At 35.1% G+C, this 15,030-nt stretch overlaps 1 protein-coding gene across 6 annotated transcripts in view; it reads right to left on the bottom strand.

Annotated features, from left to right (window-relative positions):
• Positions 1-15,030, bottom strand: part of LOC127853309 (kinetochore protein NDC80 homolog) — a 100,143-nt gene that overhangs the window by 79,205 nt on the left and 5,908 nt on the right. The window contains exons 1-4 of one of the 6 annotated variants that reach the window (XM_052387723.1): positions 14,795-14,876; positions 10,668-10,864; positions 9,877-10,000; positions 7,748-7,834 (exon numbers count right to left, since the gene is read on the bottom strand). In XM_052387723.1, the coding sequence (XP_052243683.1) occupies positions 7,748-7,834; positions 9,877-10,000; positions 10,668-10,855 (399 nt within the window). In that variant the 5' untranslated portion in view covers positions 10,856-10,864; positions 14,795-14,876. Of the gene's footprint in view, positions 1-7,747; positions 7,835-9,876; positions 10,001-10,667; positions 10,865-12,081; positions 12,173-12,672; positions 12,794-13,738; positions 13,859-14,794; positions 14,877-15,030 lie in introns of those variants that run through there. The other 5 variants (XM_052387724.1, XM_052387726.1, XM_052387721.1 and 2 more) reach the window with 5 other exon arrangements.

The following is a 15,030-nucleotide window of genomic DNA, read 5'->3' on the forward strand; positions in this document are numbered from 1 at the left end:
GGCATATTTTAGAGAAATGAGATGATATTCTTTGAATAACTGTACATCAAATCATGATTATTATGTTCTTTTATGACTTAATAGTAATTTTTATTTAATGCTTTCCGGTGGTTTATAGAGAAATATCAGTGAATTAAAACTGATAATTTCACTGTTTCAAACAGTGAAAATTATCAGTGAGAATTATCGATAATTTTCATTGTTTACTGTGAAATGACGTCATTTTTGTTAAAATGACGTCATTATCCCAGCAGAATTCTTTAGTTAAACTCTTAAATAATGTATATAAACTGTGAAAAATGCATTAAATAAAAAGAAAATTTGTTGGATTCGGTGGATTATCGATTTTAATTCACTCGTGATCATAGAAAAAAATAAAATTCTATGATCACTCGTGAATTAAAATCGATAATCCACCTGATCCAACAAATATCCTCTATGTATTCGTTTTCAGTAGTTTTATAAGATAGAGTGAACATATGTTTTTTCTCAGTAGTTTTACAAGAGTGATAATTGTTGCTATGAAACAAACAATTGTGTTGCTTTATCATCTTTTAACCTGATTGAATGCTGATTGGTATGATTCATGTCAACACAAACAATTGTGTTGCTTTATCATCTTTTAACCTGTTTGAATGCTGATTGGAATGATTCATGTCAACACAAACAATTGTGTTGCTTTATCATCTTTTAACCTGTTTGAATGCTGATTGGAATGATTCATGTCAACACAAACAATTGTGTTGCTTTATCATCTTTTAATCTGTTTGAATGCTGATTGGTATGATTCATGTCAACACAAGTTATCAGAGGGTAGAGGAGAGTACTTGACACTTAATTAATTACAATTGACAAACAGACAACAAAATTACTCACATCGTTTATGGTATTGGTTTCACACCTCAGTGCAGGCCTTTTTCTGTCTATTTTGGGAAAAAGTACCTAGCAAAATTGGGATTTTTCGAGTAATGAAATCTTTCATATTGGGAAGAATTTTCATCGACAAAAGCATTATTGGGGAAATTATTTTTCTTATTTTTTCTTATTAAATCTAATGTTTTCATACAGAGGTATTGCTCTAAAATGCTAAGACAAGTATTAAAATGTTTTTTTCCATGCAACAGTCATTGTCCACTGCTAGTGTAAGAATGTGTATGATAAAAATACAGACTTTGTTAATGTTATGCTTGAAGTTCAAATAAAATACATAGCTTGATATGTCATTTAGGATTTTTTTAAAGAATATTCACATTTGAAGGACCTGCATTCAGCATATTATTATTCTAAATAAAAGTTGCCAAATGTCTATAGGCAACCATTTTTTGAAACACAGTAACGTTGAAAGTGATACCAGTCCACAGTTCTCTACCTCAGACCATTGATATCGATTCTCAACCAATTTACAATAATCAATACTTACACATGGTTATCACTTGTTGTATACCGGGTACATTACCTGATAATTCTGAATAATCCAGCACTTCAATTTGAAAGCAAATTCTGACCAAAAATGACCGAAAATGTGTCTTAAGAATTGCATAAAGACTACCGGCCGCCATTTGTCTTAAGTGTCAAGGTCGCGAAAATTGCATTACGGAACACTCAATACAATGACGTTTAACAGGGTATTCACATTTGCACGCTAAAACACGGCACACGGTTATTTAAAACAATGTGTTTATCGGGAAACACATTTTTCGGCTTCGGTCATTTCGGTCAGAAATTAGGATATTTTTTTGAGAATTGGGAAAAAATATGCATATTTGGCATTGGGAATGGGTCCGAATATCGGACCCGTGAGATAGGCAGAAAAAGGCCTGCAGTGTAACATTTTTGTCCAAATCTGACTAACATTTTTGAAAACTTCACATGGTATTGAGATCTTATGACTGTACAAATAACCAGTTATGATGTTTTTTGTAAGTATCACCAGTTTATTGAAAATGTGATGAACACATGGGTCAAACTTTAAAAATCAATGGTTGCTATTTAAAATTATCCATTTTGCGCTAAGCTTTACACATAGTACACATACAAATCAGAAAAATGCGAAATTAAACAAGAGATGTGTTTGTCAGAAACACAATGCCCCCTAATGTGTCGCTTTTTTTACCTTTGACCTTGTAGGATGACCTTGATCTTTCACCACTCAAAATGTGCAGCTCCATGAGATACACATGCATGACAAATATGAAGTTGCTTTGTTCAATATTTCAAAAGTTATTGCAAAACTTTACTGTAGGCTAAAGTTTTGTGTGTTGTTTTTTTACCTATGACCTTGAAGGATGACCTTGACCTTTCACCACTCAAAATGTGCAGCTCCATGAGATACACATGCATGCCAAATATAAAGTTGCTATGTTCAATATTTCAAAAGTTATTGCAAAACTTTACTATAAGGTTAAAGTTTTGGGACAGAATGACAGACAGAAAGACAGACCAAAAACAATGTACCCCCGATCTATCGATAAGGGGGCATAAAAATACAAAATGTGTAAAAGAACTGAGTGTACAGAGAATTTCATGTATTAAAATTTACATGCATAAACATCTTTGTTATTATGGACTATAAATTCATACACATCAATCAACATTTTTGTTGTTTGTCCATCCTGCGACATAATATATTATTCTTTACATATAAAATAATGTTGTTGTTAAGTATTTATAGAAAAATCTTCATACGTTTTCAACATCAATCATGTTCTTCTTTTTTAATTAATTACAAGAAAAGATAGTATAAATACTTATTACATATTATAAGGTGAACAATTCAGGGTTTATGTAATATTAAAACTGCTAATGATGAAAACATCATTTGGCGCTTGCACTTTGTCATTTTGTCAAATCTTATCGGACAGATGCCCCTATATAATGGGATTTCACCATGGGAACAAAAGGTTCTGCCCCTGATTAAAAACAATACAGCAAAATACATATGGTTTTGTTTTAGTTCAAATGATGCACAACAAAGAAAAACAAGGGATAAAATTGTCGCAAAACCAGGTTTTCATTGTGAAAAAAAGTCTGATAAAGGGAGACAACTCAAACTGAACTTTTGAACTGAACAAACAAAATTAAACCCCTTTGTTTCAGAATAAATCTATTTTTAGTCGTGGCGACCTTGACCTTGGAGATATTGTCGTGATTCTTTTGTGCCACACACACCGTCCAATGATGGTGAACAATGTGCCAAATGTTTTTAAAATCTCACAATTAATGACATAGTTATGGCCCAGACAAGCTCATTTATGGCCATTTTTTACCTCTGAACTCAAAGTGTGACCTTGACCTTGGAGATATCGACGTAATTCTTTCGCGTGACACACGGTCTAATGATGGTGAACAAATGTGCCAAATGATAAAAAAAAATCTCACAATGACCGACAAAGTTATGGCCCGGACAAGCTTGTTCCGCACGCCAGCCTGCAGACATTCGCCAATCTAATAACCATTTCCTTCGGAAAACCTGGTTCAAAACTGTCAGCACAAGTAATGAACCATGTTACAATCTAAGTCCTTTTCTTACAGTAAAAACTGAGAACAGCAGTCAGTGAAGGGCATTGGCCAAAAGGGCTGTTGTCAACAGTCGACTGTTGTTCTCGGATAACCACTTTTTAGACAAAGGCTCATTGCCCATAACTAAGCATAACAAGAGTTTCGCGGTCGGAAGCATATGCCCCCTAAACAGGGCTTTGAACTTGAGACCCCAATTTCAATAGAGGTCATCTACTGTCCAAGGCCAATTCACGTGTGAAGTATCAAGCCAATCGTTATATTTTTTGAAGAGTTATTGATCAAAAACAATTTTCACACTCATTTCGACTGTGACCTTGACCTTTGACCTAGTGACCCCAATTTCAAAAGGGGTCATCTACTATCCAAGGCCAATGCACATGGAAAGTATCAAGCAAATCAGTCAATTCGTTGATTAGTAATTGATCAGAAACAATTTTCCCCACTTATTGTGATAGTGACCATGATCTTTGACCCCCAATTTCAATAGGAGTCATCTACTGCCCCTGTCCAAGGCCAATGCACATGGGAAGTACCAAACCATTCCGTCAATTTGTTGATGAGTTATTGATCAGAAACAATTTTCACACTTATTGCGACAGTGACCTTGACCTTTGACCTACTGACCCCAATTTCATTTGAGGTCATCTACTGCCCCAGGCCAATGCAAGTGTGAAGTATTAAGCCAAAAGGTCAATTCATTGATGAGTAATTGATCGTAAACGATTTCCACACTTATTGTGACAGTGACCTTGAGCTTTGACCAAGTGACCCCAATTTCAATAGAGGTTATCTACTGTCCCAGGCCAATGCACATGTGAAGTATCAAGCAAATCAGTCAATTTGTTTATGAGGTATTGATCGGAAAGATTTTGATACTTATCATGACAGTGATCTTTGATCTAGTGACCCCAATTTCAATAGGGGTCATTTACTGTCGAAGGCCAATGCACATGTGAAGTATCAAGTAAATTGGTCGATTCGTTGATGAATTATTGATCGAAAACGATTTTCACACTGATTGTGACAGTGACCTTGACCTAGTGACCCCAATTACAAAAGGGGTCATCTACTGTCCAAGGTCAATGCACATGTGAATTATCAAGCAAGCAAATCGGTCAGTTTGTTGACAAGTAATTGATCGAAACGAATTGGTCTACTGACAGACCGACAGACAGACATACAGTAAAACAATATAACCCCTCTTCTTTGAAAGGGGCATAATAACATTAATAATTTCTATTGAATAATACAACATAATGTCTTATAAAATTATTTAATTTCAAAACTATTTTTAAACTAAATTTATGACTTTATCAACAATAGAATAGTTGATTACTCATGCATTCAGTAAATCCAACAGTTAACAATCATTGGGATGCATTTTTAAATAAAGATTGCCACATTTCATTGACATCACATCCTAAAAAAATATAAAAGCTGATTCGCAGTAATAAACCCAAAGCACGGTATAACTGTATCCATCTAATTCAAAGAAAAAGAATCCAAAATCTTGTTAAACAAGCGATGTGTTTGTGAAACACTATGTCCCGGTATATTGGACCTTTGATCTTGAAGAATGACCTTGACCTTCACCTTTCACCACTCAAAATGTGCAGCTCCATGAGATACACATGCAAGCCAAATATCATGTTGCTATCATAATGTTGCAAAAGTGTACATTAAATAAGCGATTTTGACCCATATATTTGACCTTTGACCTTGAAGGATGACCTTGACCTTGATCTTTCACCGCTCAAAATGTGCAGCTCCATGAGATACACATGATTTACTATCTTCAATTGCAAAAGTTATGGCAAATGTTTAAGTTAACCAATATGTCCCTCACTATAGTGGTGGGGTACATAAAAATATTTAGTTTGTTATAAAAGTTGCAATGCAATGCCTGTTTTTCCTTAATGGACCTTCACTAATCCTTTTATCGCCTTCTTAGAACAACACTCCCCATGTTAGCGTGGTTTTTAAGACCTTATCAGCTCATGCTTAGTCGTTATGACTGCAGCAATAATTGCTACTAATACACATTCTTATTGTTCTGTGCATCCCTTTCATTTGTGTTCTAAACTTTAGCAACTTAAAATGACTGACGCGTGACTGTTGTTTTCAGTTCAAACATTACTTTCGGAGTGAAATACTGTGAAACCATTTATGTTGGTCAGCACGAAATTAAGTTATTAAAAAAAATATATGACTATTTCATCAGCACTTAAATTCGCCAATTTCTGATTTTGAAAAAATGCACCAGTCAATATCCTTTTTGTTTGTAAGACATGTCCACGATAAATCCCGGTTTCACGATTGCAGCAAATCAAGGTGGGGAAAAGTATACTTGGAAGACTCTTTTAAATAAGGGAACATTAAACACTTTTATATAAAAACCTTGATTTTTTACAATAGCCACTTTCTGTTACATTTTTAACTTAAATCGCTGTCTAAAAGATAAAATTGCCATTGGCAATTTTGGCAATCGGAAAGGCTTATAAGTAGGGATGCAAGAGGTTAACCGGTTAACCTACCAAAACATCCAGTTAACCGGTTACATTATCAGGAAAAGGTTAACCTGAAAAAAATATTTTATTATGCTTATTCTTGGAACATTTTTTTTTCTTTTTCAATAAACGATTCGTACCATTTTATGTTATGCGCGCGACATACTGTCATGATTTTGCGCTGGCGACTAGTAAGAACAAAATGCCGCACCATCGACGGTAGTAAATAACGTGTCAACAAAGGAGGCAATGAAACTGAATAAAGCAATAAATCAGTACCTTTGTTGTAACAAACAGGGGGTTTGTTTTGATAATTGGCACTGTTGTTTTGTTTAACTCGCAAAAAAATAATTAGCGAACTGCGGGGAGTGAGGGCTATTAGCGAAGACGCAATTGACACGTCTATCGAAATAGCGTTAAAATTCAGTTGAGACATTGGATGGTAATTATTTTGATGTTTTGTTAACCAATATCCAACACTGATTGCCTGCGAAAATAGAGTATTTATAAGTAACAGTTTTTTCAAGAATTGCATTCTTGGTCTTCCCCAAAGACACCAAGTACTGGTTATAGGCACAGGAAACTGTCTCGAGAGCGTTTCTATAAGCCTGAGGCTTTCGATGCAATCGAGCTCAAATAAATAGGTTTAAACTAAGAATTGCATTCGTAGTTAAAATCTTGTCGAGTTCACGTCTAATTTGTTACATCAGTAATGTAAATAACATTAGTAAATTTGTTAGTAATTTACGTCATCCACGATTTCACCACTACCGTCTGAGGAAAGTTTTATTTAAGAAAGCAAATACTTAAACTAATTTTATAAGTAACATTATTATATAAAATAAAAACAGAATAAACAAAGAAACACACCATTTGTGAATGAAACCACGCGAACGTTATGTAAACGACCCAACCAAAAATAAGCTTATGACCATGAAAATTGTGTAATGCTTGTAATTTTTAACTCATATTTTTGTACGCAAGAAAAATAAAAACAATATATAGCAAACATTACACAATTATTAAAACAAATGTTACAATACATTTTATTACGAAATATACCTGTCATCAACGCAAGCGATCTCAAATTACTTTCGTTTCTATAGAGAGTACAGGTACGAGCGGTATGACATTGTTTACGTATACTTTAACATTTTAACCTGTTAAGGTTAATGATTTTTGTAACCTCTTGCATCCCTACTAACAAGTAACAATATGATTTCTTATTGAATATAATGTTTATATCTCTATAGCCAAATCAAGTAGAATATTATTTCATAACAAGACATGAATACATGTAGTACTAGATTCATATCTCTGCAGCCAATTAAAGTAGAGTATTTCTTTATAACAAGTCACAGTAATATCAATTTTTGACATTACAGGAGATACAGAAAAGACATTAAATAGGATGCTCAACCTTGACCTTCAAGTAAGACCTTGTCTTTAAGCCAATATGACTGACTCGTGCATACTGCACACTGTCGCTATGACCTCAACATTTTCACCAAGTTTCATGAAAATCCTTCAAAGGTAAAAAGAGAAATGTCCTTCAAATGTTAAAAAAGCAATGGAGCAGACACGAAAGTATTACAGACGAAATGACAGACGGACTGACTTCTGGACAAACAAAGTACATTCTTATAATTCTCCCATTAGCTTGGGGGGGGGGGGGGGGGGGGGGGGGATTTTATAATGCCTACAATTGAGAACAATTTTACCTCAAACAATTTGTAGAAGTCTTTAGATGTTGGAGACTGCAGCACTTTTGGAGTGATGTTATTCTGGAAGTGATTCCCTGTCAAAAACTAATAAAAACATTCAGCGCATTATAATATTTGGGGAAAAACCAACCATTACTTGCCATAAATATGGTTGTACAAATGTGACATTTTCCTGTTTTTTCTTATATCGTTACAACAGCTTACTTACTCATCCCACCAGTTAGTTTTAGAATTTTCTAATACGATTGAAGGGGTCACAGCTCCCAAACCCACCCCAAAAGGGCCTGACATCCCCTCACATTTTACACGTGGAAACCCTATAACACATACCAAGATTTAACAACCTAGTACCAATTGAGTTGTATAGCAAAATATAAATGTCTGACAACAAACAACATGAAACAAAATGCATTATCCCCAAAGGACATCTATCCACAAACCATGTTCCATCAACCTAATTTAATTAAGTACTTTTTTAGTTATCCCATGTTCCCCATTTTTGGTACATTTTTTATTTATTTCCAGAGCGATTTGAAATAATGTGCATATTATCCATATTATGGCATACCAAATTTCATCAACCTCACTTTAGTTCTTCTTTTCTTATCAAAGAACCCATATTCTGGCAGACAGACAGACAGACAGACAGATAGACCAAAAGTCCCCTCTGGTTTCAGCAGTAGGGCACAGAAGACAAGCACATGTCACATCTGTACCTCCGTACAAAACCATGCTATAATTAAATACATGTATTCTTTAATGTACTTTCTAAACTGTAACTCTAACTACATCATTTTATATACACAAGGGTACTTGAGAAATGATTTATTTATTCGGACAAATAAATTGTTATATAAAAAAACATTGCAGTTTCAGTTTCCATTTAAATTGATCCAAAATATATATGGAATTACATTGAACTAGATGCTTGTTGGCAACATATTGAGTCCAGTGTCAAGAATGATTGCAATTATTAAAAGAGCTGCCTTGCACATTTGACAGGACAGGCGTTGACCTCTAGTGGGACCCTAACAATGAAACAAGGGGCACATGACATGCTTAAAGGGCGTTAAAAATATTGACAAACAAGACTTTTGCCAAGCAATATATGTCCCCTACCGGCTCCACCATTGTCAGATTTTTTTTTAATTTGTTGCCATAGCAACCAGAATTTTTGACGTAGGAACGAAATGAAATGACTTGCATAATGTCCAGATTGCTATGATGCAATCTATCCATGTTTCAAGTTTCATGAACAAATATTAAGAACTTTTAAAGTTCTTGCAGGATCAAGAAAAAACCCATTTTCAGCAGTATTTCTAGTCTATTTGTTGCCATAGCAACCAGAATTTTTGACATAGAAAGGAAATGAAATGACATGCATAATGTCCATATTGCCATCTATCCATGTTTCAAGTTTCATGAAAAAATATGACGAACTTTAAAAGTAATCGCAGGATCCGGAAAAGTGTGACAGACTCACAAACTGATGGACACACAGAGCACAAAAACCATAAGTCCCTTCCGGTGAAACTGGTAGGGGACAAAAATAATGGGTTTTTTTGTAATACAGAAGTGGGATGTCTTGTGGATCTCCACCAATGGAGGATGAGGGGGCATGATCAAGGGGCCAGGAGGGCTGCAGGCTCCGACCAAAAAATGAATATAGGGTCTTCTGATATTCACAGATATACATATCCAAATAGAATGTAAAGCGCTTATTAAATGCTCATAATGTCATATACAAAGGTGTTTTTCTCTGGTGATTTCTGGAAAATAGTGAAGGACTTGAGTTTATAATTAAGAAAAATTTGCACAATCAAAAGTTATTTCAAAATTGCAAGATGAGTTCTGAGTTTTAAAGTTACAGTTTCACTTTGTGGTAGGGAGAAGGGTTTCAGGGGACCACACAACATCTCCCCATGATGGAAATCAATCTACAGCGTAAACCATTTCAAATGCATCTGGATGTTCTGCACCCACCATTCCTGACTATCTGAATCATTCCATTTTTTCCAATTTTCAACCTGTTAATTACTGATATACTGTCTATGGCAACTAAAGAAGGATTTGAGTTTATAATGGAAAAAAAAGTAGCCAAATCAAGAACTCTTATCTCCACTCACATCCATAACTGTTCGTATACATTTCTGTTGGAAGGCTCTGTCAGATATAGGCCGTGGATCCTTCAGAGGTCCAGAAGCATTCCGAAGACCAATGTTGCTTTTTCTGGGAGTGGAAGATGATAACCTTAAATAAATATTAAGGAAATTCATAACAATTATTTTCCTTTTTTGTGAAGTTCCAGCAAAATGCACTTTCTCATTTGATGACATTTTTTTAAATGTCCAATGGTCGTTATCAAAAAGAAGGAAAGTTGAGTCTGTTTTGTTTGAAAAGTTAACCACAAGCATTTTGCTTGATTAAATCATGTTTAACAAGCAAACTCGTTGAATTGATATCCCCGCCAATATGAGTCTGGACACAAAAGTGTTATATTTGACACTAAAAAAGCATTTTTTTAAGATACAAAGGGCCATAACTACGTTATTAACAGATGGTGTACAATGCCATTTGGCATGCATCATCCTCTTATGCATATATATATATATACTCATACCAAGTTTCAATAAAATCCGCCAAAGCACTTCCAAGATATGGCTCCGGACACAAAAGTGCCGGACGGACGGACAACACCAAAACAATATCCATCCGCCTTTGGCGAGGGATAATAAAAGGTTGCTTTACAAGTATTGTCTGATAATGGATTGGCTTGCAAAACCCAGTTATGCAAAAAGGTGTATTATGGGGACTCTCAATTGGGTGCCGATAAGCGTCATTGTTCAAATTTATGCGTAAGCGTTTTCGAGAGCCCTAATCCCTTCCTTTTGGGGAGCACAAAATGAAGTGTTTAAACCTGTTTTTCTTCTGAGCGAAGCATGGCATTGGTAGACCAGATCTTTTGCCTGTGCCAGATATAGATGGTCGACCGCCAAAGGAAGACCGGCTGCCCACAGATGGTCGACTCCTAGCTCGCCCGTTGTCATCGTTTTTCACTCTAAGGGGTCCAAGGGACATACGTTCTGAAGATGAAGCTCTACGCATAATGCCAATCTGAAGCAGAACAAAGCCTTGCATGATATTTATGTTTTTAATTGGTTATACATTTGTACATCAAACATGAATTTGATCCTCCCATGAAGTTTGAAATGGTTACCAAAACAACTTATTGCAAGGGTGTAGCATGAAAAGAGAATGGAAGTGTTTTATTATGCCACTTTCTAGAGCAGAATAAAGTTCAAGATGTTGAGCCAATATTTTAATGTGTTCAGGGCTCAGCCCACATGCAAATTTGAGAAAGAAGTGACTTCTACCTCAGCTGAAATTAGGGAGAACCCGGAGAAGAGAGGCAAATTAAAAGGAGAAGTGGTTTCTGTTCAGCATTTAATCAACTCTTCACTTGTTATATACATGAACTCCTCATTACACTATGCATGTCATCATTAATAAGAAACAACTCACATTTGGCAGTTTGGGGGAAAACTTTAACTAACACATGTTGTGTTATTGATGTATTTAACTGAGTTAAATTAATATAATAGGCCTTAACCTACTTTGCATGTATCCATTATTCTCATGGTATTGGCCCTCTTCATTTTATCTAGCCTTTAACCAAAACTCCCCAAGAAGTGCTGAACAGTATGTTTTTCCATTTTAGAAGTTTTAATTTATTTGCTGTTAATGAGGCCAAAATGAAAAATAGTTGTGTTTCCGGTCATCCGACCGACCCTATCTTTTTTGGGCCGACCCAAAAACTTATTATCCAATATTTGCCTTTTTTGTTAATTTTTCCCCGTCGAGTTCCGAGTTCGGCGATTTTTTTCCATCTCCGTCCGGTCGAATTCGGCGATTACCAGAATTATTGTATTGTTACCTGCAAAATAACATCCCGTCGCCGCGAACGCTTTATATTATACACATTGTGCAATCGGGGGACCAGCCTGTTTTTCCCGCAAAATCGATACCCGGCGTTCCGTTTGATTGTAAACATGGCGTCGTCCATTTTGTCCGTCAATTTGAACAAATCTTTTCATCATGCCGGAACAAAGTCTTTGAATTCTTATTCAAACTCCATGACTTTAAAGAATGTATGGCACAGATACTAGTGAAATAATTCGCGTTCAGAATAAATCTGAAGGCTAACTCCGGTCTGTAAAAACCATAACGAAATATAAATACAATATTATTATGGGAATCACAGTATTTACAAGTGTATATATCTGAAATCTACCTGTTGTTTGACAATTATGAACTTAGATCACAAAAATTACCTGTATTACATTTAAAATCTTAGACATGGAGCGATCATTTTCTCAAAGGCAGCCATTTTGGCATTGTTGTTGTTGTTGTTATTTCGTACCATAGCTATTTCGTACCTTTTACTTTTGGGGTATTTTGTTACTGTCGATTTTAATATTTTGAGTTATAATAGTTATAATTCTTTTTTTGCTTCATCTTCTTACTATTTCTAATTTCATTTCTTACTGTTTTGCGCATATTGCACACTTAATTTTTGTGTTCAAACTCAGTTACAAACATAGTTGAATTTAACCTCCATTTCAAGGGAGATAACATGAACCCTTTACTATACAAGGATTTATATTGGATGAAACAAACTCGAAATATAGTTTATTAACAGGTAAATTTCGATATATTTTGCTCAATAAATACTATTTAGGCAACGTTCTTTCATAATAGTCACTAATATGTGTGTATTTAAATTCAGAAGTGATGCGACCGAAATTCGTGTCAGAACTCTCGCTATTTAAAAGATAGAGTGGACTATTGACGCCAAGAGTCTGCCAAAGCAAAAATCATCAAAAGACTCTAAGGCGGCAATTTATATTGACTAGCACAGATACCACCCAGCACAGTCGAAGCGATCGAAACTGGAAGTTCGTGGGTTTGCTGCTGAAGAAAATGTGAGGTTTTTTGTCTGTTGGACAGTCGAGCTTACAATGAGCCTTCCTTCGGGATTTGCCTGCTCCTGTCAAATAATTTGTAGCAACACGTAATTTAGAGATAAACAAAAACAATCATTTTATTTCTGACGAACAGCGAGGATCAATTTAAATGTAGTCAATGACCTTAATAGTATTTTCAAGTGTAAATCGGCGACAGTCGTCTTTCGTGTCATTAGTTTTCGCGAGAGGTATTAAAACTTGAGACTGAACAATGGGTCCCTAAATGTATAGCACAAAGAACGATGTATCTCTCTCTCGTGCACAATGTTGCCAATTGACCATAATTCATTCTGTTTTCCTTTGCAAACAGGACTTCCGGATCTTAAAATGTAGCTTGCCGTGGGTCAAAATCAACTGATCCAAACTGCTATATTTAGATATTAGTACAGTGTTCAACACTTTACACTGATTTATGGAAAACATGAAAAATAAAAAGAATTTTAAATAATAATAAGTTTTTCCTACCTACCGACCCTACTTTTTTTCAGGAGGTGACCTGAAACACAACTATTTTTCTTTTTGGCCTGACTAGTAGTTTTCGACAGTAAATAGTGCAAATCGAGGGCCCTGTCAAATCAACATATTTTCATAAATATGAAGACATTCTATCATTCTAGTCATGACGCATGGCAAAGAAATCTGCACGTTGATCAATTAATAATAAAAATATTTATTTGTTTTAACAGCCAAACAGCTAGACTGTCCCTATAGGAAAGGCTTTATGTCCAGAGCTGTACGACTAGGCTAGACATACGGCTAGCCTAGGCCTATAGGCTAGTAGCTAAAGAAACTTCAGCGTACAGTTTATATAGTATTGACATACCTGTACGCTGAAGCAAACCCCATATCGAAAGTCAACCAGAGCCGAATTTTCTTGGATACATTACTAGGTATATTGGTGAATGAATATAAATTACTGCATCGGGGAATATTTTAAGGTTCAAATGTTTCAAATGCATCTTACAATAGATGAAAATAACTCTCATCAGTCTGAAATTCACTATGTTGACGCCATTGTCGCTTTGTCACGTGACGAGTTTTCATTTGGATACTTTCGGATCGACCTTGACATTTTTTGCTGAAATTGTAAACATTACTTTCGTTTTCTGAAATCTATGATTTGAGATTAACAACTTACTTCTGGTGGATTATAAGACTTATTTCAGTGTGAATCAGGTAGTTTTGAATACTATTTACCTTGAGTTTGTATTTACACTACAATTTGTTTACAAAACAAGCCAGAATAATCTAAAATACCGGGAAATGTCATACTGAATTTGAAAACACTTGAGCACATGGTATGTTACTAAAAATAGAAATAACATCATATGACCGTGAAATCTGGGGAGATTCGCATTTCAAGAAAGTCTGTCACATCGCTGTTTTTCTCAATATGTAAAGGCAGAATAGATAAATTTTAAATGTTTAATATAGTATTTTGTGAAAGAATATATCAGTTAAATGTGAAAAATGTCAATCTTTCCATCAAGTGGTTGATTTGGGCCAATAACTGCATTTAAAAGCTGTTTTGGACCGGTCTTTGTTAACTGTCAACTTTTCGTGAACTTCTGGTTGACTTTCCTTATGGGGTTGGTCCATAACTATACAGTCGCACCTGTCAAAAATCATAAAAAGCGACATTTAAAGTTATGGTAGCCAGAATTAAAAGGCTAGTTGTACGGGGCAATACAACTAGCCACTGCCTAACCGATAAGCCTCATTACTCCTGAATTAAGACTTTAAGACCCAGAGGGTCAGTAGCTGGGGATTGGATTATTGAAATAACACTTTAGTTTACAGAAGACTGCACAATGAACGGTCAATAATAAAAGGCGCACCCATAATAAAATTGTACAAAATTCAAATAAATGCAAATGCAGAATTATCGAATCATTGTTCGTTCCATTAACATAAATCCACACCTCATGCTCGTTAAGGTACATTAAATTAAAATCAACATAACAAACGTAAATGCGTATCAAAATGCGTTGCACATTAACGTTTTATTCAACGAATTTAACTTTGTGTTTACTCAAACTGTCAAAAATCCCGCAAAACAGTCCGCTCTGAATCAGAAGACGCTTTCTTTCTGTTTAAGTCTTACCGGCCACAAATTTTACCGGCCTCGATCAAAATTCAAAACGACAAATTGGCATTATTCTGAGAGAACGCTATACCTGACAACCTAATTAAGAACATACAGGTATGTCCAACAAAGATAAAACCTTCGAAATTATGTAAGTGCGGTATTTTAAA

The sequence above is a fragment of the Dreissena polymorpha genome, chromosome 12, assembly GCF_020536995.1.
Source record: "Dreissena polymorpha isolate Duluth1 chromosome 12, UMN_Dpol_1.0, whole genome shotgun sequence".
NCBI lineage: Eukaryota > Metazoa > Mollusca > Bivalvia > Myida > Dreissenidae > Dreissena > Dreissena polymorpha.